Source organism: Watersipora subatra, chromosome 1 (assembly GCF_963576615.1).
Source record: "Watersipora subatra chromosome 1, tzWatSuba1.1, whole genome shotgun sequence".
Lineage (NCBI taxonomy): Eukaryota > Metazoa > Bryozoa > Gymnolaemata > Cheilostomatida > Watersiporidae > Watersipora > Watersipora subatra.
The window spans coordinates 35,043,652-35,071,646 of NC_088708.1; the positions used below are offsets into that span (position 1 = coordinate 35,043,652).

At 37.2% G+C, this 27,995-nt stretch overlaps 2 protein-coding genes across 2 annotated transcripts; one reads left to right on the top strand and one right to left on the bottom strand.

Annotated features, from left to right (window-relative positions):
* Positions 1-11: 11 nt before the first annotated feature.
* Positions 12-17,777, top strand: LOC137391158 (cilia- and flagella-associated protein 57-like). The gene is made up of 19 exons (XM_068077532.1): positions 12-103; positions 613-1,100; positions 1,422-1,675; positions 1,807-1,960; positions 2,261-2,428; positions 2,728-2,873; positions 3,231-3,396; positions 3,847-4,173; positions 4,998-5,166; positions 5,384-5,550; positions 6,553-6,802; positions 7,101-7,257; positions 7,952-8,159; positions 8,569-8,721; positions 13,055-13,204; positions 13,475-13,723; positions 15,739-15,882; positions 16,504-16,698; positions 17,494-17,777. The coding sequence occupies exons 2-19, from the start codon at positions 630-632 to the stop codon at positions 17,608-17,610; spliced, it is 3,645 nt and encodes a 1,214-aa protein (XP_067933633.1). The 5' UTR covers positions 12-103; positions 613-629; the 3' UTR covers positions 17,611-17,777.
* An 84-nt stretch (positions 17,778-17,861) lies between these two features.
* On the bottom strand, positions 17,862-27,993 carry LOC137391166 (uncharacterized). The gene is made up of 6 exons (XM_068077544.1): positions 27,930-27,993; positions 26,713-26,920; positions 20,007-20,131; positions 19,605-19,699; positions 18,601-18,808; positions 17,862-18,186 (listed from the first exon to the last, which is right to left on the bottom strand). The coding sequence occupies exons 2-6, from the start codon at positions 26,800-26,802 to the stop codon at positions 17,877-17,879; spliced, it is 828 nt and encodes a 275-aa protein (XP_067933645.1). The 5' UTR covers positions 26,803-26,920; positions 27,930-27,993; the 3' UTR covers positions 17,862-17,876.
* Positions 27,994-27,995: the final 2 nt, after the last annotated feature.

Here is a 27,995-nt window from a genome sequence, read left to right on the forward strand (position 1 = left end):
AGTGAAAGCGAGGAGTCAGTCCCGCCGAATTATCCTATTGGGCAACGCTTCAACAAAACTGGTTGTCTAACTCACTCACAGTGAAAGCTACCATTGATCTAACGTAAGCATTTTAAACAGGGGTAGATGTAATGCTTTATTAAATAGTTTAAATTTCTTTTACATCAACTAAAGTATTAAATGTACACTTTTAGTTTTTTAGAGTGTTCTAAATTATCTGAGGTAAGATCTGAGGTAAGATTCTAACAAGTGATACATTCACGTATAGCTTGTATAGAACCGCCATTTAGTCGTTTAATTATCAAAAACTCAGTTTTAAAAACGTAAGTATTGTTGCTACGCGACAGTTTTATTGCTAGCTTTAATAAAAGTTTTCTTTGTTCGATGTGCAATCGTTCAAATGGTGACGATGCCATGCAGTGCTCCTATGTATGTGAATGTCTATTCTAGTGAACCAAACTAATACATATTTGAAAAAGTTGCTGTTAGTGTTAATTTCAAATATAAGCAAACCATCCCATTTTACAAAATAGAATGCTTCAAATGATTTTAAACTTTTGAGTGAAGCGTTTCGGATGAATTTAAAAACAATATATATGTATTGTATTGTAGTGTGAAAGACATCAAGGATGTCAATTGCTATTGCTCAAGCTCGTCACATCTTAGGTGTGAGAAGTGATGTTGCTGGAAACATTTGCTACCAAGATGAGCAGACCATTGTATATACCTCGGGAGCCAACTGTGTTTTGTACAACATTGATCAGAAATTGCAGAAATTTATACCAGTTAGTGAAAAAGATAATTCTATGACTGCCATTGCTGTTAGTCCAAATCGTCGATATGTGGCTATTGCTGAAAAAGGAGAGCGTGCCAGTATCACCATCTACGATTTGCATTCTCTAAGGCGAAAAAAGGTTTTGAGCTCTTCTGAAGTTGAGTCTAAAGAATATGTGAGTTTGGCCTTTTCTCCTGACTCTAAGTACCTGATAGCACAAGGAGGTAAACCTGACTGGACTCTGCTTTACTGGACATGGGAAAAAGCAAAAATAATGGCGACCATTCGCACGAGCAACCCGCAAGGAATGCCCTCAGTCTATCAGGTAACAGTTATACAATTAAACTTTCAAAGTTAGTTATTGTGAATGTGTAAAATATTCTCTTGGTTTTCATGCAGTGTTTGGTCAGTTTTTAGCTTTCTTGCGCTTTAAAGCGTTATAGCTTGCACGAACAGTTTTAATTACTGTTCAAGAAGTTCACTTCCAAGTCAGCAATTTGTTGGGCGAGGAAATTAATGGTTTGTCGGTTGTGCCACTCGCGCCATGGGACATTAGAAATCACCCGTATATGTATCGGCATACACTGGCTTTCTTCAATAAACTTTTCTACCTTATGTGTATAGTTTGAGCTTCTACTTATCACAGGTAACTTTTAATCCCCAAGACAACACACAAATATGTGTTGTTGGTAATGGGGTGTTCAAGCTCTTCAGATACAGCGAAGGAAACTTAAAGCAATTTGCTGTTCAAAAGTTGGAGCTGCAGAACTACCTGTGCCAGGCGTGGGTTTCAGATGAGCGTGTCGTTGTTGGTACAGACAATGGCAAACTTCTTCTTTTTGAGTCAGGAGAATTAAAAAACGAGTTCAACCTGACCATGCAAGTGAAAGAGTCTGAAACGTTAGTATATATCTACTTACTCATGTTTATAACCACAATTGACTATCCCACAAGGTAACCGAGTTCTCAAAGTTATTACTTAGTTATTATTTCATATAAATTCATAAGTTACTAGCTAGCGATATTTATAGGAAAATGACTGTGAGTGGTTTGAATGATTCGTCCAATCTTGGTCCGCCTCAGATAACGTCCATCGTTGCCTTCTCCAAGGGCTTTGCCTGCTCCTGCGGTCCTGGCACTGTTGCCTGGTTTGAGAAAACCGATGATAAGGAATACTTCAAAAAGGTGAGTTTGTAATTTTGTTCGGTAAAACTAAACAAGTACTTGTTGAGTAAAACTAAACAAGTACTTGTTGAGTAAAACTAAGCAAGTGCTGGTTGAGTAAAACTAAAATAGCAATTGGTCAGTAAAAAATATTGACAGATTGTTTTTTCTTGTAGCTCGTATGAAATCTTTCTAGCAAGACTCTTCTAGAAATTTTTTTATTTTATTTCATTTGGATGTTGCGCTTTTAAGATATATGAATAAAATAATATACGTTTTTTGTTTAGAGAAATTTTGTATTTTAAATGTTTATATGTCTAGGCGAGGGAGATCAAGATTGCCCAAGATAGCAACAGTGCTGACCCAAGCAAGGCTGAGCAACAGATTGTCAGTGCTATGGCGGTCAGCCCATCTGAGGAAACATTGGTAGTGATAACCGATGCCTGTCAACTTTACCAGATCACAATGTCAACTGCAGAGCTAGGAAAGGTTTTTATCTTTTAGCTGCACCTCATTTTTTTTCTTTTTAAAAACTGTCAAAACTGTGTTCTGAACTTAATGCACAACTAATTTAAGGTCATCACTAAGGCTTCAAGGTTTGGATCTTGTGACGTCCCTAGTCTCAGACCTTTGCACGCTTGTAGATGATGCAGTAGTCTTGTTTGCGTAGCGTGTTCTCATAAGCATGCGTTTAATACATGCATCATTAGGCTCATAGTACAATATCTTCAACTTATTATTTCCGTTGATACGGGTGGCAAGCATTTATAGATATGTGTATGTTGTAGCAACAAGGAGAACAGACATATTTTGAGTTGCTAGCTCAATCATTTCATTCTGGACAAGTTACTGGTCTGGATGTTTGCCTACGAAAGCCTCTTGTGGCGACATGCTCCAATGATCGCTCAGTCAGGATCTGGAATTACGAAACCTGGCAAGTAGATAATTACTATGATTTACTGCGCTGCTGGAATGTTGATCAGACACAATGAAAATAGTTTTTTACACCTCGATAAGATTTCAGTTGCAGCGTACAATCTACAAAAATAAATCTTTTTGTGAGTTATGTTTTTGTGCTGGTGTATGGCGATTGTTTTCTGATGAAATCCTGAGATGCCTCTTTTTATTGAAGTAGTATAAGACTAATCCTGTATGCAGATTTTCTTTTAAATTTTTTGGTATTTTAAATTTGTTTTATGGTAAAAAGACTAATATAATCAAATCATTGAAAATGTCTGTAGTCAAGGGAGACAAACCTAAGATAATCAAACTATGTTTTTGACATTGTTAGCAACTTGGAATTATATAAAGAGTTTGCTGAGGAGGCATTTAGCATTGCTCTTCATCCATCTGGCCTGTACATCTGTGTTGGGTTCAGCGACAAGCTCAGGCTAATGAATCTTCTTATTGATGATATCAGAACTTTCAAGGAGTTTCCCATTCGAGGATGCAAAGAGGTGAGTATTCTAGGTTAATACAACAAACAGGTGAATATTCTTGGCTTATACAACTAAGAAGCAAGCATTCCAGGTTTACACAAGAAAGAGGTGAGTACTCCAGATTTAGACAACAAAGTTGATAATGCTCTATAGTGAATATGGAAACTGTCCTTAGGCTTGATTAGGCAGGTAAATATAAAAAGTTCGGCTAAACTCTAGTCTAACGAACCAAGACCAGTGATGGATTGTCGATATTGATTAAATTTCATCTATTTCACTATCCCTATTTTAATGTCTTGTTGTCACTTGTAAGATGGCATTGATTTGGCTAATATAGAAATATACTCTAACGGTCTTTGTTACAGACCGCGCAACCAAGTCGTTCCATATCTCTTTATTATTGGAATAAGTAAACATAACAACTTGCTTTACACGTTCATCTAATCCATTATTTGATGCCTATTTCAGTGTGCCTTCAGCCATGGCGGTCACTTCTTTGCCGCTGTTAACAGCACCATCATTTCCATTCATTCTTCCACAACCTTTGAGAATGTCTCTAGCCTGAAGGGACACAACGGCAAGGTAAGGTCAGTTGTGTGGAGCGCCGATGACAGCAAGATCATATCTTGTGGGATGGACGGCGCAGTGTATGAATGGGATGCCTACTCTGGTAAGAGGATAGGGGAGAGTGTGCTCAAGTCATGCAGCTATAGCGGCGTAACCATTACACCCGATGGCAAGAACATATATGCCGTCGGATCAGATAAAACGATCAAAGAGATCAATGATTCCCAGGTACGTGTACTTTGCGATCAATTTAGCCATGCAAAATCCATTATAGTGTGATTATTATTATGCGTTTTAACTGAATAATGGTAAACATAGTTCGCTGTTGTTGCATCAGTGAAATTTTGAATCACATATATTTTGTGATAGATGTAGTCCTAACAGTTGATAGTTTTTTGTTTTATAGCTAGGGTTCCTTTACACATAGACTGCAAATATTGTATGTAATGTGCTGTCTAATCGCACAAAGGAATGGCAGTTTAGCAAAAAACTATAGTCCAATGCTAAGACTAATTGGACATCATTCATTCTACATGCTATGTTTTTATACTTGACATACCAAATCTATCTGCCATTTTGCTTTCTGTAATCACATACCTAGTGTGTAACATAGAGTACTGAAGAAACATTTAGTGGTCATAGTAAGTTTGATCGACCGTAATACAAGGTAACACAATTTAATATGAGGTAACACAATGCAATACAAGGCAACACAATGTAATATGAGGTAACACAATGTAATACGAGATAACACGATGTAAAGCAATATAATGATATATAAGGTACTACTATAAGGTAATATTACTCAGTTATTTAAAATTACAATGACGAATTCACATTTTTTTCATTTTCTTTTACTATTTTGGTCAGTTGCAAACTCTAAAAGCATATGATTATTTTTTTGTTTCTGTTTGTCACAAGTGGTTTACATGAGCTTTAGCATCCTGTTTTAACAACTACGAATTATCACTGCACTCTCAATATAAGTCTGTGGACTTTTCAACTTTTCTTATATTCTTTGTTAAAATGACAGTTAAGTGTTTCATGTGCAGATCTTGAGAGATGTGTCATCCGAAGACGTTACATTCACAGCTGTCGCTCTGTCGCATTCTGGTAGAATGCTTTTTTCTGGCACTTCAGCTGGCACTCTCAGATCTCTTAAATTTCCCCTTACAAACCCAGGAGAGTGGCAGGAATACCATGGACACTCCAAACCTATAGGTGAACATCTATAATGCTTTTTATTCAAGGAGACACTACTAAGCTAAACAGTAAGCAAGTTTGATGAACATCAGATATGGCATCAAAATCATACCTTGACATTAGGGAAAATATTTTAAAAGCTTAGCATTTGAAACACATGTTTTGTATCTGCTATCTGTATTTGCAATTTGTTTGTGCAAAATACTAAAACTACATTGCTAAAGGTTTTCTTTAGTTAAAATGAAGATCACATTTGATGATTTATACCTGATTACCGTGTCGGAGGACTCAACTATCATGATATGGAAGATACAGGATAGAGAAGGGCGGACTCTTAAGAGAGAGAAAGATGTTGGCTGGGCAGAAGAGATTCTCATTACCAAAAGTGACTTGGAAGAGAAGGTAAAATGAGATATTAAAGTGATGATTCCTCTTTTCATATAGTCTTTATATGATAAGCATCTTTGCTTTTTCATCTCATCCCAATAATATGCCATATGATATTTAAAGGCGTATTCAGGCAAGGCATTGTCTAGAAATATTATAAAAAGTTTGGAAATTTTTTTTACAATAAACTCATCTACCACCTTCCATCAGCTCATGCGATATTAGCTTGTGTCTGATATTAGCTTGTGTTTGATATTAGTTCATGTTTGATATTAGTTCATGTCTGATATTAGTTCATGTTTGATATGAGTTCACGTTTGATATTAGTTCATTTCTGATATTAGTTCATGTTTGATATGAGCTCATGACTGATATGAGTTCATGTCTGATATTAGCTCACGTTTGATATTAGTTCATGTCTGATATTAGTTCATGTCTGATATGAGCTCATGTCTGATATTAGTTCATGTCTGATATGAGCTCATGTCTGATATTAGTTCATGTCTGATATGAGTTCATGTCTGATATTAGTTCATGTCTGATATGAGCTCATGACTGATATGAGTTCATGTCTGATATTAGTTCACGTTTAATATTAGTTCATGTCTGATATTAGTTCATGTCTGATATTAGTTCACGTTTAATATTAGTTCATGTCTGATATGAGCTCATGTCTGATATTAGTTCATGTCTGATATGAGCTCATGACTGATATGAGTTCATGTCTGATATTAGTTCATGTTTGATATTAGTTCATGTCTGATATGAGCTCATGTCTGATATGGGTTCATGTCTGATATTAGTTCATGTCTGATATTAGTTCATGTCTGATATTAGTTCATGTCTGATATGAGTTCACTTTTGATATTAGTTCATGTCTGATATTAGTTCATGTCTGATATGAGTTCATGTCTAAAATTAACTCATGTCTGATATTAGCTCATTTTAGATGATTCTGCAAAACAGTTTATCATAACATACAACACTTCATCATGGTCTTACTTCTATTATCTTTAGAACTCAACAATGCGCGAGTTGGTGCAGAGAGTCGAGGAGTTGAGAATGGAAAATGATTACCAGCTCAGACTCAAAGATATGAACTACAATGACAAGATTAAGGAGCTGACGGAAAAGTTCATCCAAGAAATGGAGTCACTCAAAACTAAAAACCAAGTGCTCAAGACAGACAAAGACAAGGAAGAGGCAAAACATGAAGAAAAAACGCAAGAGCTTATGGAGAAGCAGAGCAATGAAGTACGAGAGCTCGGTAGGTTACCATGTTCTTTTCATCACAATTTGCAAATCTAAAGCAGCGATTAAAACTTCAAATAAAAAAAACTTTTAATGGTTTTAGTGTCTGCACTTGCTAGAAGCTTGTTTTCTTTAGTGCTTATTCTCTACATTTGTTGAATAGCTAGTCTTTTAGAGTGTATTCACTCTTAAAGATCTTGCACGCGGTCCAGTACGCTATGTTGGTATAGCTTATCTAGTTTTTTCATCTTTCTAATCAATATATAGGTTTTTCATCTCAGTTATTCAGACTAAATGGCTTTTGTATGTTGCAGAGTCAGCCAACAACCAGAAGCTGATGTTGGAGTATGAGAAGTACCAAGAGCTGCAGACGCGTAGCATGAGGATGCAAGAAGACTATGAGAAACAACTGGCAGAGCTGGAAGATAAGAGCAACAAGGCTCAGCAAGAGCTTGAAGAGCACTACAACAGGTACTTTGTTATTATGTAGATATGACTACGGTTTAACTATGACTACTATGTAGATATGGCTATGGTTTAACTATGACTACTGCATAGACATAACTTGGGTTTAACGATGACTACTGCATAGACATGACTTGGGTTTAACTATGAGTACTATGTAGATATGACCATGGTTTAACCATGACTACTATGTAGATATGGCTATGGTTTAACTATGACTACGATGTAGATATGACTGTGATTTAACTATGACTACTATGTAGATATGGCTATGGTTTAACTATGACTACTGCATAGACATAACTTGGGTTTAACTATGACTACTGCATAGACATGACTTGGGTTTAACTATGACTACTATGTAGATATGACTATGGTTTAACTATGACTTCTGCATAGACACGACTATGGTTTAATATGACTACTGTCTAGATATGACTATGGTTTAACTATGACTACTGCATAGACATGACTATGGTTTAACTATGACTGCTATGTAGATATGACTGGTTTAACTATGACTACTATGCAGATATGGCTATGGTTTAACTATGACTACTGCATAGACATGACTTGGGTTTAACTATGACTACTGCATAGACATGACTTGGGTTTAACTATGACTACTATGTATATATGACTATGGTTTAACTATGAATACTATCTAGATATGACTATGGTTTAAGATTCGTACTTGCAGCAAGTTGGAAGAAAAGAATCAGCAGTATGAGCAAGCCATGGATGAGAGCCGACAGAACCAGAAAGAATATGAAGAGACGAGACGACAGATTGAGGAGGATGCAGATAGAGAAATCCTTGATATCAAAAACAAGTATGAAAGACGTCTGCGGGATGAGAAAGAGGCTAACAGTCGTCTCAAAGGAGAGACCGGGATTCTAACCAAAAAGGTACTGAAACTGGGCATCACATTAATGTCTGAATTACCCAAGTTTTTATGTCTGTCTGTCTGTCTGTACGCTTGTTTTGCCATCAAACATCAAACAATTTTGCTTTTCTAATAAAATGTGTAGTTACGAGAATGTTTAATTCTGTGGGTGACAGGTTATAACATAAACAGTGTGTTATAGGCTGGGTGGAAGAATGAGAAAAACAGGCTTGCTCATCTCACTGCAGTATTACCATATCCGCGAGTCATCTAGACCATCTAGAATCTACATGTAGATGATGAAGTTTGAAAACGCTTGTGGTCTCTCGAATTATTGTTCGGAAGAGCACTTCTTAAGCCATTTCATACAGCCGTCATTTTTTAATAGCATCAGTGGAGATTGTTAGGCTTTAGTTATTTGATGGTTTCAGTTCACGTCTCTAGAAAAGGAAATTGAAGGGCACAAAGAAGAAATCAAGAAGTCTCAAACAGAAGTTGCCAAGCTGAATGGAGTTATTGCTAATCTTCAGAAGGATATACTAGGGCTCAAGAAAGAGATTCAGGAAAGGGATGAAACTATTCAGGTGAAAAGCAATTTTGGTTGTTCTAAAAATATCTCATGCAAAAGGAACACATGGGTATAATTTTTTATCATGAGAATCGCTAGATTCCGGAACATCCATTAAAATTTGACTAAAGATATACACAAAAGTTTTTTATTCTCATAATCCCCACATTTTATTCTATCATAAATTCCACAATATAATGAATATTAACATAAAATGAAATTAAAATGCATGTTTTGTTGGTCGTTGAGGTCACGATGATAATGCGTCTGTGAATATCATTCAGTTTCATCATTGTTGTTATCTGTATTTTTAAAAAAATTTCAAAATTTTTTCAAAATAAAGTGAAACAGCTTTTGTTACCGTTTAAATATAATTAACAAGCAATTTAATCTCTAAGCACCAGTTTTACTGTTATTAACAACACTGATAGTGATAGGCTCATTTCTAAAAATTGTTCTTGCGCTAGTCTTGAAAAACCGGTGTTACAAACATACTTAGATCATAAACTTGACACGCTTAGTCAACTATGATTATCACGCCGGCAGCACTAATTTAAAATTATCATTAAAAGATCATAGTGTATTACTCTCACTTAATTTCAATAAGATGGACTGGTTTTACACCTTTTTTAATATATCGAAGTAATATTGATAAGGATATGTACAGTATGAGCAGGGAGGATCGTCACAATTGTTACACTTTAGTGTATGCATGGCTACAATTCCGTTAGTGATTTGCAATGTAAACAAACACAAATACTAGTAGTAAATTTAGATTTAAAATTAAGTTTTTCTATAATATACTATTTACTATGTGCTTTACTCATCTATCTATCTAATCAACATCTCATCTATCTAAACGTTTAAAAAATTTTAAAATCGTTCCGTTGGTCCGGATATTCATATCGGTACGTATGATATATTACCGATTTTGTCGATATATTGTAAGTTAATTAAGATATAAGTAAGTCAATGCGCTTTTGAGATATTCTTGCGATTTGTTATTTTCTTAGTAAATAACGATATAGCAAAGCAAGCATTAAAAAACTAATTACTTTTTTTTTAATAATACGAATATAAATATTATACTGTTTCTACATTATAATTTTTTCATTTTCTTATGAAATTGAATAGTTTTTGTTTAATATAATATCTGACAAGTATTTCATATAGCTAGTACAACACTACATTAAAATATCACATATTAGGCTCAGATTACCACTGCTGTAAGTACATACTTATTGTTCATATTCTATAAAATATTTATTAGTGTTTCCAATGTTAGTTATCAATAATTTAATCAGTCACATGAAAAGTCACTAGTTTTCGCACTTAGTAGAATTAGTAAAGAAATAATATTGAAATATTGTTCAATAAATATAGATAGATTTATTGTATATTGATGCAATTTTATTTAAATTAAAACTCTTTTAATTTAATAGTTTCTATACATCAACTAAACAGTAATGTTTTATTTAAATCAGTTTAAAAATAAAGCACTATAATAGCTATGCAGGCTACCTGGTATAATAGCTATGCAGACTACCTGGTATAATACGGTACTGTTACAACTAACATATGCCATTTCTAATAGGCTTTTAAGAAAAATGTCGTCTAAATTGAAACAAGGTAAAAGTTTATAAAAAAGCCAAAAACAACAGTCAGAGGTATCGTATGTATTATTACAATATGACTGATGAAAAGAGACAAGCTAAGAGAGATGAAGTATTCAAAACACTAAAACAGTTTAGTATATTTCTGCAAGTCAGTAAACATAGGGTGTCATGTCATGCTATGCTATTGTGTTTACAAGTGTTTTATTGGCTATCATATTGTCTTTGACATCGGCGATATATCGACAAAATCGGCAGTATATCACAGACCAATAAACCGATTTTAAATTTTCTAAATGTTTAGATAGATGAGATGTTATATTATGAGAAAGTTTGAAAAACTTTAAAATATTCACCAAAGTTTACACAAGAATTTTAAAATAAAAACCTTACTTATATAGTCTGACAACTATAGCTAGTTTTAGTATGTTACTAACTAAATGCCCTGCATTGCGCATATAATAAAACAGTTTATAAATAATACTTTACCTACTGCATTACCGTTACACTACATTACCTTCAACTGTTTATAAGCTGCTTTTATTACCCATGCAACGCCCAGCATTCACCAAGTGAGGCCAGATGGTAATTGTTACATGTGATGCAACATCGTTATGTTCGTTATGTGTATTTTAAACGATGTAATTAATATCTTCACCATTATTGTTCGTCATGGTTAGTTGAGTGTTTTAGTCTAATGGGGAAGTGTGATACCTCCAGAACTAGAGGTTCTGAGATCAAATCCTCCGCGAAGTGGATTTTTCGTTAGTAAAACTTTATTGCTATAACTGGACAAACAAACACTGAGAGATATATTGATGTAACTATTCACAATAGTAGTAGCTGTGAGTGGTTGTCGTGGTTGAGTTATGAGTAGCTGTGAGTTATCACACTACTAGTAGCTGTGAGTGGTTGTTGTGGTTGAGTTATGAGTAGCTGTGAGTTATCACACTACTAGTAGCTGTGAGTAGTTGTTGTGGTTGAGTTATGAGTAGCTGTGAGTTATCACACTACTAGTAGCTGTGAGTGGTTGTTGTGGTTGAGTTATGAGTAGCTGTGAGTTATCACACTACTAGTAGCTGTGAGTGGTTGTTGTGGTTGAGTTATGAGTAGCTGTGAGTTATCTCACTACTAGTAGCTGTGAGTGGTTGTTGTGGTTGAGTTATGAGTAGCTGTGAGTTATCACACTACTAGTAGCTGTGAGTGGTTTTTGTGGTTGAGTTATGAATAGTTGTTAGTTATTACACTTTGAGTAGCTATGCACAGCATCAATGTTTTCAGCCGAGCTACAGCAATGTCTAGCTATCGCAATGTCTAGCTATCGCAATGTCTAGCTACTACAATGTCTAGCTATCACAATGTCTAGCCATCGCAATGTCTAGCTATCGCAATGTCTAGCTATCACAATGTCTAGCTATCACAATGTCTAGCTATCGCAATGTCTAGTTATCACAATGTCTAGCAATCACATTGTCTAGCTATCGCAATGTCTAGCTATTGCATTGTCTAGCTATCACATTGTCTAGCTATCGCATTGTCTAGCTATCACATTGTCTAACTATCGCATTGTCTAGCTATCACAATGTCTAGTTATCACAATGTCTAGCAATCACATTGTCTAGCTATCGCAATGTCTAGCTATCGCATTGTCTAGCTATCACATTGTCTAACTATCGCATTGTCTAGCTATCGCATTCTATAGCTATCACATTGTCTAACTATCGCATTATCTAGCTATCGCATTGTTTAGCTATCGCATTGTTTAGCTGTTGCAATGTCTAGCTATCGCATTGTCTAGCTATCGCATTGTCTATCTATCGCATTGTTTAGCTGTCGCAATGTCTAGCTATCACCATGTCTAGCTATCGCAATGTCTAGCTATTGCAGTGTCTAGCTATCGCAATGTCTAGCTATCGCATTGTTTAACTATCACATTGTCTACTATCGCAATGTCTAGCTATCACAATGGTTAGCTATCACAATGTCTAGCTATCACAATTTTTAGCTTTCACAATGTCTAGCTATCGCATTGTCTAGCAATCTCATTGTTTAGCTATCGCGTTGTCTAACTATCGCGATGTCGAGCTATCGCATTGTCTAACTATTACATTGTCTAGCTATCGCAATGTCTAGCTATCGCATTGTCTGGCTATCGCAATGTCTATCTTTGCTAAAAGTTAGGTTGAAAGGAATTTTTTGACAAGCCATGATATGATGACAAGACATGATATGATGACAAGCCATGATATGACATGACATGATATGATGACAAGCCACGATATGATGACATGATATGATGTCAATGGTTTTAGCTGTGTATACATGCATAGGGATATGATGTCAAGGGTTTTAGCCGTGTATATACATGCATAGGGATATGATGTCAATGGGTTTAGCTGTGTATACATGCATAGGGATATGATGTCAATGGTTTTAGCCGTGTATACATGCATAGGGATATGATGTCAATGGTTTTAGCCGTGTATACATGCATAGGGATATGATGTCAATGGGTTTAGCCGTGTATACATGCATAGGGATATGATGTCAATGGTTTTAGCCGTGTACTGTTCTCAAACTCATTCGTTAATATTAATTAACTAACTAAATTTGTTATTTTTCTTATACTAAATAATAATTTTCTTAATTTAATATCGTAATTCGGCTCCGCTTCAATCATGCTATTCTCTTCTACCTTATGAATGTAGAAAGTTTAGTACGCTTTATTCTCACCAGGACAAAGAGAAAAGAATCTATGACCTGAAAAAGAAAAACCAAGAGCTGGAGAAATTCAAATTTGTACTTGACTACAAAATCAAAGAACTCAAAAAGCAGATTGAACCACGAGAAGCTGATATCAAGGCTATGAAGGAGCAAATACAAGAGGTCTGAAAATAGACAAATCACACCGTTAGATGTTTTGTTATTAATATTAGAGCCATCATGTTCTTACCTATTACCATTATTATTTGTCACTCACACAACGATTGAATCTAGAGTCTTGTCTTGTCTAAATTACTTTCCTCCCTTCAAGAGTTGCCAGTCAGTCTGCCAGTTAGCAGTCAATTTTGCACACACTTAAATCTATCAGTCATTGGCGCTAATTGTGTGTCTCACTACCGATTCACCGCATCCACTAGTCCATCGGTGATGTAGATGGAGAGTGAGCTGGAGAGGTTCCACAAGCAGAACACCCAGCTTGAGCTCAACATCACTGAGCTGCGGCAGAAACTCAAGGCTACTGACAAGGAGATGCACATGGAGAGGCAAAAGGTTCGAGATGTCGAGGCCGTAGTTAAGCGATTCAAAACGGATTTGCACAACTGTGTGGCATTCATTCAAGAACCGAAGACACTCAAGGACAGCATCAAGGCTCTCTACACTAAATACGTGCAGGAGGATATCGTAAGTTGTCTTGCAGATGCATTCGTTCTGCTAATTGGTCAAGATTGGAGTATGGTTAGAGCTATTAGTCATCTTTTGCTACTAGCGCGCAGTGGACTATATTTGCTGATGGTTTGAATTAACGTAAATGCAATGGCGGAAATAATGAAGCATTTCAAGTCACACTTTGCGGAGAAAAATATTTTGAGTTTAACCATAAATCAACTACAATATTCCTTAATATATTATTTGTGTACAGGTTTGCTAAGGTTTCTCCAATGTTTTGTTGCGATGTACCTGTAATTCTTTACTCAACAGGCTCTCTGCAAACAGCATTTATGTACTGTATCTACAATAGTTTTAGCATTTAAAAAAATATTTTTAAAAGTAAATTTGAGAAAACCTTTAGCTAATTTACTGACAGGAAATTTATTGTTTTATTAAATGTTTTATTAATCATTGCTAGTTTGCATTTTAGTCTGTGTAATGTTGCAAAACATTTTATTTGTCCATATTTTATATCTATGATGGTAATCTCTGGCTCACTTATTACTTGCACTACACAGTCTTTATTGCATGTTTGTTCATGCACTACACAGTCTTTATTGCATGCTTATTCATGCACTATACAGTCTTTAGTGCATGCTTATTCATGCACTACACAGTCTTTATTGCATGCTTATTCATGCACTACACAGTTTTTATTGCATGCTTATTCATGCATTACACAGTCTTTATTGCATGCTTATACATGCACTACACAGTCTTTATTGCATGTTTATTCATGCACTACACAGTCTTTATTGCATGTTTATTCATGCACTACACAGTCTTTATTGCATGCTTATTCATGCACTACACAGTTGTTATTGCATGCTTATACATGCACTACACAGTCTTTATTGCATGTTTATTCATGCACTACACAGTCTTTATTGCATGTTTATTCATGTACTACACAGTCTTTATTGCATGCTTATTCATGCACTATACAGTCTTTAGTGCATGCTTATTCATGCACTACACAGTCTTTATTGCATGCTTATTCATGCACTACACAGTTTTTATTGCATGCTTATTCATGCATTACACAGTCTTTATTGCATGCTTATACATGCACTACACAGTCTTTATTGCATGTTTATTCATGCACTACACAGTCTTTATTGCATGTTTATTCATGCACTACACAGTCTTTATTGCATGCTTATTCATGCACTACACAGTTGTTATTGCATGCTTATACATGCACTACACAGTCTTTATTGCATGTTTATTCATGCACTACACAGTCTTTATTGCATGTTTATTCATGTACTACACAGTCTTTATTGCATGCTTATTCATGCACTATACAGTCTTTAGTGTATGCTTATTCACGCACTACACAGTCTTTATTGCATGCTTATTCATGCACTACACAGTTTTTATTGCGTGCTTATTCATGCGTTACACAGTCTTTATTGCATGCTTATTCATGCATTACACAGTCTTATTGCATGCTTATTCTTGCACTACACAGTCTTTATTGCATGTTTATTCATGCACTACACAGTCTTTATTGCATGCTTATTCATGCAATACACAGTTTTTATTGCATGCTTATTCATGCACTACACAGTCTTTATTGCATGCTTATTCTTGCACTACACAGTCTTTATTGCATGTTTATTCATGCACTACACAGTCTTTATTGCATGCTTATTCATGCACCACAGTCTTTATTGCATGCTTATTCATTCACTACACATTCTTTATTGCATGCTTATACATGCACTACACAGTCTTTATTGCATGCTTATTCATGCATTACACAGTCTTTATTGCATGCTTATTCATGCACTACACAGTCTTTATTGCATGCTTATTCATGCACTACACAGTCTTTATTGCATGTTTATTCATGCACTACACAGTCTTTATTGCATGCTTATTCATGCACTACACAGTCTTTATTGCATGCTTATTCATGCATTACACAGTCTTTATTGCATGCTTATACATGCGCTACATGATTGAGGTTACTTGTGTTTCAGACGGAGACGGCAACTGGAGATGCCGAGATACAAAACGAATACAGCAGACAGAGAGAACACCTAGAGAGATCCGTCGCTTCCCTCAGGAAAAAGCTGGCCAAGGATTCTGAAATTCATCGTGCCGATAATGTTAGGATTATGCAGGTTAGTCAATCAGAAGTCAACACGTGCTTGGTTAGATATTTTAAATTTTTTTTGTTTTTTATGGCGAAGTCACGATAGCTTATTTACTCAAGTACTCAAGTACTCTTGAGTACTCAAGTACTCTTGAGTACTTGACAATATTTTAAATGTCATAGTAAATAGTGCAAATTTTTTATACATACATGTATATATATATTTGTCTCCTTTTACCTATATGAATCCTTAGCAAATATACATTCCTTTGCATGAGTAACATGTTATTTTTCATATGTGTCTATGATTAGGGCATGTTTAGTTTCATTAATATAAATTACGCAAGCAGTTCTCAATGGCAACAAATGTCTATACACAAATTATGTCCTTTCAAGTATATATATACTTGGAGTTTCTTGACAAAAACATAACACTTGAGGAGAATTTCTAAAGGAGAGCAAATGCTAGCATGTACACGCTTGTGTTCATGCTTGTGTGTACATGCATGTGTGTACATGCTTGGGTGTACACGCTAGTCAGCTTAGTGCTCTAGCCTGTGAGTGTTAGCCTCAGTGTCATAAAAGTTGACGCTCACGACTGCTGGAGTTATAAAAGGGGTTTGAATGTAAGGCTATGACCTAATTGCAGGAAAATGTGTCACTAATAAAGGAAATTAATGACCTGAGAAAGGAGTTGAAGATAGTCAGAGTGAAGAACCATGATTTAGAGGCAGCTCTTGGGCTCCACAGAAAGAACAACAAAGACGTCTCTCAGCTACTGCAGGCTGTTACATCCCAGAACAAGAATGCTATGATGGAAGAGGACATGGTGGAAAAGGGCAAGGTTGGTATTTTGTAAATTTCCATTGACAATGCTTAGTGTTAGGTAGGCTAGTTTCTCGATCAAGCTCACCGTCACGCTGTCTATTCGCTTTGTTCAGCCTCAGAGCATATCGTGTCAACATAAAAAGATCTATATGCTGGCAATGTACAGAACCCAAACATATAACCCTAAAGTATAACCAGGAACACAAGTCTATGGGTTTAGAGAGCTAAAAGTTACTACAAATGGAGTTTGCCCCTCTGGCCTTAGTTGGTCATTGAAAATCCTTTCAGCCTTGTTCGATTGTTTAAAAAAATAATACCTACCCTAAGGTAGCCAAGTTCAACAATTGATTGGGTGTGAAATTGGGTATACCTCAGGCCGTACCTCAGGCTGTACCTCAGGCCGTATCTCAGGCCATACCTCAGTCCGTACCTTAGTCCGTACCTCAGGCCGTACTTCAGGCCGTACCTCAGGCTGTACCTCAGGCCATACCTCAGGCTGTACCTCAGGCTGTACCTCAGGCTGTACCTCAGGCTGTACCTCAGGCTGCACCTCAGGCTGTACCTCAGGTCGTACCTCAGGCTGTGCCTCAGGCTCTATGGTGCGCAGTGTAATTAATCTAGTCTTGTTTTTTTAATTATGTAAGTTTCGTATTAACTTATCTGCAATTTTTGGCTCCCATATTTATTTAATTTAAGCTTTCAGGAGATGTACCTTAAGCAAATGCGTTCTGATTTTTTTTCACTATTTGATGTTTCGCTGAAACCAAGTGATAATTAAAATTGCTGTTTGAGAGTTGTGGTGTTTCTGCAGATAATCGATATCCAGCGGATGGAGATCAAAAAGCTGCGAGCACAGATATCTGACTTAGAAATGTCAGCTCAACGGCCATCTTCAGGTCAAAGGTTACCTCCGATGCAAGCAGTCTAACAATATATTACTTACTCATTTGCTAAACATTGGCAGTCGAAGAGAAGCTGTTGGCGCAGCAGATATGATTCGTGCACAATTCATAGCATTATAATATGATTTCATAAGCTGTTTTCATGTTAGACAATAAATGAAGGTGTTCTATAAACAAATATACTTGTTTATTTATAATATATCTATTACAATAATATATAAATATACGAATGTTGTTAGTCAGATTTTAAAATCAGAGATGAGAAGATGTACACATTTCAAACATCTGTTATCTACACTTTCATCTGGCTATAAAACTTTTTTTTCTGTTTTGTGCGTATCTTTTCGAACCTTTCTATGTGAAATGGGTTAAAATGTAATTCTAATTCCCGTGCTTCAGTAGCAACCTCATTTATGATGTCTTTGTGCGCGCTGTCGGCAATGCTTTCTGACCTTCGGCTCTTGCTGTCCTCTAGTTGTGTTATAAAAGCAAGCTGAGCATCTGGAGAGGAAGATCTTTGCATTTCTTGCAGCATCTGAATCTTGTCCCGCCTTTTTCCCTCTTTTCTCAGTTGCTCTTCTTCATCATTTCTGCTAGCTGGCCTTTGGCGTGCAATAGATGAAAATCATTAGTGATGGCAAACCTGTCAATGGGTAGCAGACCTGTCAGTGGGTAGCAGACCTGTCAGTGGGTGGTAGACCTGTCAGTGGGAAGTAGAGCTGTCAGTGGGTGGCAGACCTGTCAGTGGGTGGCAGACCTGTCAGTGGATGGCAGACCTGTCAGTGGGTGGCAGACCTATCAGTGGGTGAAAGACCTGTCAGTGAGTGAAAGACCTGTCAGTAGATAGTAGAACTGTCAGTGGGTGACAGACCTGTCAGTGAGTGGCAGGCCTGTCAGTGGGTAGCAGACCTGTCAGTGGGTGGCAGACATGTCAGTGGGTGGCAGACAGGTCAGTGGGTGGTAGAGTGGACATAAGAAAAAACATATGCCTAAACAGCAATAATTGGGGGGCTTACCGGTAGACAGCGTGTCCTTTTACTAGCTTCTCATTCTCCTTCCTTGTTAACGGTGGAGACTTCATTATAATGCTTCGGAACTTTCTCGTCATGTCTTCTTCTGTATATTCTGTCTCCCAAAGGTTTTTTGTTTTCCTTTTGATAACTGTGAAGGCGTCAATAGTTGGAGGCATTTTTCCAATTGCTATTCGTTTTGGTTTCTTTGTAGCTGAAAATATATTGCTTCTGGTTTTAACATTTTAATATAGTCATAACACACTCTCTCTATTCCCTCCTTTTTCCTCTTATATGGCCATAACAAGCTCATCCAAGCACATAGCTTCAGCTATTCTTGTTAAGTGCAGAATATATTGCAGTGTGTTAGGCATGTACAGGATAGTACTTCTTCTTTCCATTTCAACTCTCCAAGCAACAAAAGTTAATGTAAGCCTGTCTTGACAAACTGTTGTTTTTGCGGAGTTGTCCCTCGGTGAGTGGAGCGAGCAAAACAACTTGCTCATTTTGTTCGCTCCACTCGCCAGGGGACAATTCCACAACAACAACAGTTTGTTAAGGCAGGCTAAGCTAAGCTTACAAACAAGGCTAAATAAACCTTAAAAGTAGTCTTATTATACAGTATATCGTTAATTTAAACTGCTAACCGAATTGTTTTAAACATCCTTTTCAATGTTCTATTACAATCATCAGTTCTATTACAAATCATCAGTTCTATTACAAATCATCAGTTCTATTACAATTATATTGCAGCATCACAATATTTATCTGAAAAATTAGATTAGAAAAGGTTGCTTGAGCTATTGTAATTTGGCGCATCAGTAAACTAGCTAGCTTGCATTTCTTGTTATTGGGAGCTTAATAATCTAGTGGGCACTGACCAGAGCTCTTAGATAGAACAGGTATGTTAGTGTGCTCTCAAGTACAGTGCTCTCATGCATGCTATAGTCTCACAGAATATAGGAGTACATTCTTCTTTATAGCCAAGCTTTATCATTATCGGCACTCACCTAACATGTATGCTGGCTTAGCTTCTTCAGGTTCCTCCTTTGCTGACTCAGCAGGCCTTTCTATCAAAATTGTTGGTTCTAGATTGTTGATCAACCTAAAAAGACACTAAGCTAGATTTTGCCTAAAAAAGATGAAATAGTTCACGTCGACTGCCGCGACAAGTTCAGGCTACAGCTCAGTTCAGGACATTTAGTTGGTAAAAAGTTTGTTTTAGAGCAAAGCACCTCAACTGACCAGACCAAAAGGTTATCAGCTTAGTTCTGTTGGAAAGACTTGCTTTAAGAATATAAGTCTTTTGAACAACCTTCAGGTCAAACCTTTACATTCAAGCTGCAACTATCAAATTCATAATTTTCACTCATGTGAATTGTTTTGGTGCATAGGTGGTCTTGCAAGTTTACCTCGCTCTTTTGAACATCTTCTTGTCATTGTCGACTAGAGATGCATTCTTTTTAGATTCCACATCAATTCTTTTTACTTGTAACTCTAACGTGCGATCTGGAAACTTGTTTTCATCTAATACAACCTGTGTATCAATAGATATTATTACGTATGACAACATAAAAATGCTTTTTGATCTACTCTTAGGCTTAACTATGATTCAGTGCAACAAAACAGTCAGCTAGTTTAAGTAAGGAACATAAAGATGACATCACTAGTACAACTTTACTATAAAGATGACATCGCTAGTATGACTTTACTATAAATATGACATCACTAGTATGACTTTACAATAAATATGACATCACTAGTACGACTTTACTATAAAGATGACATCGCTAGTATGACTTTACTATAAAGATGACATCGCTAGTATGACTTTACTATAAAGATGACATCGCTAGTATGACTTTACTATAACTATAACATCACTAGTACGACTTTACTATAAAGATGACATCGCTAGTATGACTTTACTATAAATATGACATCACTAGTATGACTTTACTATAAATATGACATCACTAGTGTGACTTTACTATAACTATGACACCACTAGTATGACTTTACTATAAATATGACATCACTAGTATGACTTTACTATAACTGTCATGCAAGTGCCAAGTATTACTGGTACTTTGCCAACAAACATTATGCTTTTTAGCTAAAGCTTTATACAAGCTAATATTATATAGTACTGTCTCATTATAGCTATTAATAATGCTTGTAGCTTTTTACAAAGCTTTTCTATGACCAAACATATAAATACTTGGGTTTTCTGTTATCAAATCAGTTGTCTCTGGAGTGTGCAATAAACCATTTCTCTAATTTAATACTCTATTTAATTGCTTCTGTGCAGAAACATAACAGAAGCTAATTGGCGACAAGGATTTCTCTTTTGAACAGTTACAAAGAGTTTTGTTCAGATTTTATCATTGATAAAATCGATACAAAGAGTTCTAGTTTATTACAAGAGTAACTGTTCAAAATTGCACCACTACAATGGCAGAAGTAGCAGACCTGATCAAGCTAATGCAGAAGCAGCAGGAGGAGCAGAGACAGCAGCAAGAGGAGCAGAGAAAGCAGCAAGAAAAGCATAGACAACAGCAACATGAGGAGTTCAAGCAGCAACAAGAGGAATACAGACGTCAGCAAGATGAAAGAATGGAGGAGAATAAGAAACTGATGGAGCTACTACTACAAAACCTACAACGGAAACAAGAAACAGCTGCAACCGCTGTTCTAGCCTTCCCAGGTTTTGACCCAACAGCAGAGCTACTAACAGATTACATAGACAGATTCAACACATTCATTGCAGCAAATTCTATTCATCAAGACAAGATTGCTGGCACTTTTCTCACCAACCAACAGCCTACACTCTACAAGCAGCTTAGTAATATGGCAGCTCAGCTTTCAACACCCAAGCAGATCAACGACCTCAACATGGATGAAATACTGGAATTTCTCAAAGACCAGTATGACCCTAAGCGCTTCATTGTTAGAGAGCGTTACAAGTATTGGAGTGACATGCAGAGGAAACCTGGAGAAACTATTCAAGAGTTAGCTGCCAGAATTCGTCAAGATGCAACTACATGTGCCTTCATAGACATTACAGATCCATTAGATGAGGCTCTCAGAACAAGATTTATCTGCTCTGTAAACAATGAAGCAGTTCTCAAATCTCTCTTCAAGGTCAAGGACAATGAACTCAACTTCAACAAAGCTATACAGGTAGCACAGGAAACAGAAGAAGCAGCTAAAGTTGCCAAAGAGACAGTTTATGGAAACTCGTCTAAAGTCAACAAGGTTGCTCAACAGAAATCAAGATACAAACCAATCCAGAAAAACAACTCTACACCTGACAAGCAGAAGGAAGGAAAGCTATGCTACAGATGTGACCGAACTAACCATACAGCGGATGACTGCAGATTCAAAGCAGCCACCTGCAACTTTTGTTCTAAACAAGGTCACATAGAAAGAGCATGCAAGAAAAAGAAATCATCTGCAGCAGAAAAACCAGTAAAGATGATAGAATGCACATCAACCAAGATGGTGAAACTTGCTGAAAACATCAAACTGGAGGGAGACAACTTCACACTTGAACTGGACACTGGAGCATGTGACAACTTCATCTGTAAATCAATATGGGAGAAGCTAGGAAAGCCAAACCTAAAACCTACTACAGTTAACTACAAATCAGCCTCAGGACATCTCATAGAGACGCTTGGCAGATGTGAGCTAACTGCCCAATTGGATGCACAGAAAGAAGTCAGACTACCATTTGTGATTAGTGCTGTACAAGATCTCAACCTACTAGGAAGAACTGCTATACAGCAACTAGGCATCTCTATTGATGACAAGCTACAACAGAACCTTGTATCAACAATCACAGAGAACCAGCCAGATGGGAGGTTACAAATCAAGTGTAAGGAGATGTGCAAAGAATTTCCAGAAATATTCAAAGACGAGCTAGGATGTCTCAAGAACTTTGGAACTAGAGATAAACTTCAAACCTTCAACAAAGCCAGTCTTCTGCCAACCCAGACCAGTTCCTATTGCCTTGACAGAAGAGCTCAACCAAGCATACGAAGCAGGTGTAGCTAAAGGCATATGGGAACCAACTCAATTCAACCAGTATGGAACACCAGTTGTACCTGTACGCAAATCTACAACAGGTCAAGCTGCAGGGAAGATCAGAGTATGTGGAGACTACTCCAAGACTATCAATAATCAGCTAGAAACACATAGGAAACCTATCCCACTACCAGAAGATCTAATCAGAAAACTAGGTGGAGGCTATTGCTACACAAAGATTGATTTAGCAGATGCCTACAATCAAATATTGTTGGCACCAGAAAGTCAACGACGACTAGCACTATCAACACACCGAGGAGTACTACTACAGAAGAGGTTGCCCTTTGGCATAAGCTCAGCACCAGGGTATTTTCAAGAAATCATGGAGCAACTGACACAAGACCTCCCAGGAGTAGCAGTATACCTAGATGATATACTAGTGAGTGGAGCCAATGCAGAGAGCCATCTACAAAACTTACGTCGACTTCTTCAAAGATTAGAAGAAAGAGGGCTCAGATGTAGAAAAGACAAGTGCTGTTTTGCTCAACCTACAGTAGAGTATCTGGGACACAAACTCACTTCAAAGGGAATCACTAAAGGAAAGAAGGCAGATGCAGTACAACAGATGCCAGTCCCAACAGACTTAACTCAGCTAAGATCTTTCTTAGGAGCTACACAATTCTACAGCAAGTTCATACCCAATCTGTCACAACTCACAGGACCATTGCACAAACTGACACGCAAAGGAGAGACCTGGAAGTGGGGCACTGAACAAGAAAAGAGCTTCAACAAACTGAAAGATATGCTATCAACTGATAGTGTCTTAGCACACTTCAACCCAGATCTTGACATTGGAATCTCATGTGATGCTTCAGAAACTGGACTGGGAGCTGTACTATTTCATCGTTATCCCGATGGAAGTGAGAGACCAATAGCCAATGTTTCAAAAACACTGACCAGCACACAGAGGAAATATGGACAAATACAAAAAGAAGCTCTCTCAATCATATTTGCTCTAAAGAAGTATCACCAGTACCTGTATGGTCGACGGTTTATCTTGGTAACTGACCACAGACCTCTTCTCACACTTCTAGGACCTACCAAAGGAGTTCCAGCTCTAGCAGCCAACAGACTAGCAAGATGGTCACTGGTACTAAATCAGTATGACTACACCATAGAATACAGATCTACCCAGCATCATCAAAATGCAGATGTCCTCTCAAGACTGCCAGTTGGACCTGATAAAGAGTTTGATGCAAGAGAAGATGAGGATGATGTTGATACAGTATGCACTATTCACACTATTGGGCAACAGCTCAACTCTACAGACTACAATGTTCTAGCAAAGGAGACAAAGAAAGACCCAACACTAGCCACAGTAATGCGCTACACAGCAGAAGGATAGAAAGACTCAGCCGTCACTCTTCCACAAGATCTCAGATTCACTTTCTATCACTGAAGGTTGTCTTCTATATGGCAACAGAGTAGTCATTCCTGTCAAGTTACAACAGGAAGTATTAAAGATCCTTCACCTTGGACACTTTGGAATGGAAAGAATGAAGAAGCTAGCTCGAACTGCTGTCTATTGGCCTCGCATTGACTCTGATATAGAGGAGACAAGCCGACAGTGCACTGCCTGTGCTGAACACCAGAAGCTTCCACAGAAGTATCCTATACATCCCTGGATGCTACCTGAGAAGCCATGGAGTCGTCTTCACCTAGATCATGCAGTGAACTTCATGGGCAGCCAATGGCTAGTGATGATAGATGCCTACTCAAAGTATCCATGCATACACAGGACGTCATCTACTTCTACCAGAGCTACCACAGACATCTTAGAGGAGATATTCGCACACTTTGGATACCCTCACACCATAGTCACTGACAATGCTACCAGCTTCACCTCAGGAGAGTTTCAGCAGTGGTGTCAAGAGAGAAGCATTGTTCACCTCACTGGAGCACCCTACCATCCAGCTACAAATGGCGCAGCTGAAAGACTAGTACAATCCTTCAAACAAGCCATGAAGAAATCGTCACTCTCACCTAAATCTGCACTACAACAGTTCCTGATGCACTATAGAAGGACACCACTTCCTACAGGATACTCTCCCAGTCAGCTGCTGAATGGAAGACAGATGAGATGCAAGATTGACACCCTATTGCCATCACCCGCACACATAGCACAGTTTCATCAATCCAGAGAAGTCAACCGATCGGCAGAAAAGACAGTTAGCAAGATACACAGCTACAATCTTGGAGCACCATGCTATGCCTTGTATCATGGACCTAGATGCAACAGACAACCTAGATGGGTTCCAGCCATTGTTACTAAAAGATATGGAACTCGTAGTCTCAATGTCAAAGTGGTACCAAAGGGACCTACTTGGAGAAGACATGTTGAACAACTCAGACCAAGATACTCAACAGAAGAAGATCAAGACCCTGGAGATAAACCTGATATAACAGAGGAGACAAAACTGCAACTACCAGCCCCTACAACTGTAACAGAGCAACCTCCGTCTAGAAGAAGACCACGCAACCCTCGTCTACCTGATGGAGATGAGTATAGCAGAGACAAACCCCGAAGGTCTAAGAGAACCAGAAAGAACCTTTAGCTTAGTGAGGAGGTGTCATGCAAGTGCCAAGTATTACTGGTACTTTGCCAACAAACATTATGCTTTTTAGCTAAAGCTTTATACAAGCTAATATTATATAGTACTGTCTCATTACAGCTATTAATAATGCTTGTAGCTTTTTACAAAGCTTTTCTATGACCAAACATATAAATACTTGGGTTTTCTGTTATTAAATCAGTTGTCTCTGGAGTGTGCAATAAACCATTTCTCTAATTTAATACTCTATTTAATTGCTTCTGTGCAGAAACATAACAATAACTATGACACCACTAGTATGACTTTACTATATACATATATGACATCACTAGTATAACTTTACTTTAACTATGACATCACTAGTATGACTTTACTATAAATATAACATCACTAGTACGACTTTACTATAAAGATGACATCGCTAGTATGACTTTACTATAACTATGACACCACTAGTATGACTTTACTATAAATATGACATCACTAGTACGACTTTACTATAAATATGACATCACTAGTATGACTTTACTATAGATATGACATCACCAGTACAGCTTTACTATTAATTGATAGAAATTGCAAGATTTGTAAAACAAAGATTTTTGTTTCAGAAGATGGTCAGACATTTTGGCTTTAGAAATACAATGTAAGTAGAATAATAAATGTACTGTACATGTAATTTGAGATTTTTTGGGAGCTAAACTGAACTTCTCTAAATAAACGCAATCCATGTCAGGGGTCAGGGGTCAGGGGTAAGGCTAAATGACTAAGTTACTGACACCATATCATCCATCAAGGCTGATGCAACAAACCAAGAAGGAAAGACGTGGGAATGCTAAAAGACCGACTACCTTAACAACAGAATGTAACAAGCACAGATTGTTAAGTAGACCCACATAGCTCGTATTAGACAGCAAAAACTTGACCTGAATCAACCAGATTTGATCTCATAATACTCCATACCTCACTATAGCGCTCTCTTTCTACGCACCGAGTATCATAGCCCGTGATCTCATAATACTCCATACCTCACTATAGCGCTCTCTTTCTAGCACTGAATATCATAGCCTGTGATCTCATAATACTCCATACCTCACTATAGCGCTCTCTTCCTTCGCACCGAATATCATAGCCCGTGATCTCATAATACTCCATACCTCACTATAGCGCTCTCTTTCTAGCACTGAATATCATAGCCTGTGATCTCATAATACTCCATACCTCACTATAGCGCTCTCATTCTAGCACTGAATATCATAGCCTATGATTTAATAATACTCCATACCTCACCATAGCGCTCTCTTTCCAGCACTGAATATCATAGCCTATGATCTAATAATACTCCATACCTCACTATAGCGCTCTCTTTCTAGCACTGAATATCATAGCCTGCGACTTATCAGAAAACACAACCTTATCAGGAAATGCAACTTTGGCCTACGACTTACCAGGCTTTTGTTAACTTGCACAGTTATATTACCTTGCCCACTTTGCTACTGAGCATGTTCTTAGCCATTTCGAGTGCCCGCCTCCTCTCCATGATGCCGATTCGGTCAGCAGTGTTTGACATGTTGGTGCTGTTCCTTAGTTATATCAATTGCAGCTATTATATTTGTCTGTTTGTGCTCAATTGGAATTAAACAAGCGAACTAATCAGTACTCCAGTTGGTTGCATTAGCAAGCTCTTGCTAGAAATAACAGAAGAACAAGCGGGCTATTCTCAAAGAATTACCTCTCGTGATATAAACAAACAAGAATAATATTATTCATATCTTTGAACGTGACGAGTAGAGCCGAAGGTTGAGAAGGGACAAGCCTCAAGCTCAGACTTGTTGTGAACCTTTTGCACTACTATGTATACTAGCTGCCTTGCTGACAAAGCTGCCTGACTTGAAGGCAACTGGTTGAGAAAGAACTTACATCATAAAATAACCTTCGGTGTGCTGATGCGTGTAGCTTGCTATCTAGAGTATGAAAAGCACAAACATGAAATGTATTTAGTGATGTTGAGCCTTGTCTTCTGCTCATGTTGACAGCCTTCAGCATTTCAATAAAAAGATAACATCAAGCTCTGGATACCATGTTAGTGCGTCTAGAAACTTATCTATTGCCTGACTGACAGGACTTGTTACATTATATAATATATATATTATATATTATAGGATTTGTGTTGGCAACTTATAAATGCTATGTAATCAGTGAAAACATAATAAAACAATCCTTTTAAAATCACCAAGTCTTGCATCAACATGCAACTATTGGAGCACAGTCTATTCAAGGTTTGAAAGCCTTTAAACACTTGTGGATCCATACAAATAAATATTATGTAAAACACATTATTTTAAAGTTTTAATTGTCAATGTTAAAATGCATTATTATTATTATTATTATTTGCACCCGAAGAGAAAAAGAAAAGGTGAAACTGCAGATTGATGATGAGAAAATTTTAGGTCGATATGTTATATGTTTTATATGTTATGTTTTAGCCGCGTTAACAGCCTGTGATGCAGATGATGTAGTAAACTCGCTGCTTCGGATTAGTGAAGGCCTCAAATAATTCGTCTTGAAGAAGCCATTTAGTTTCTGTTAAGGAATCACCAGTCTATTTATATCGAGTTCCATTTCCTCTTACACCTTCGACCTTCTCAACGAACCAAATAATCTTGTAAAAGATAGTTTTAAACTGAATTGTCTTACCGGCTCCTATGAAAAAATACTGTACATCAAAAATCCATCAATCACTTGTCCAACTCTCTTGCCGAT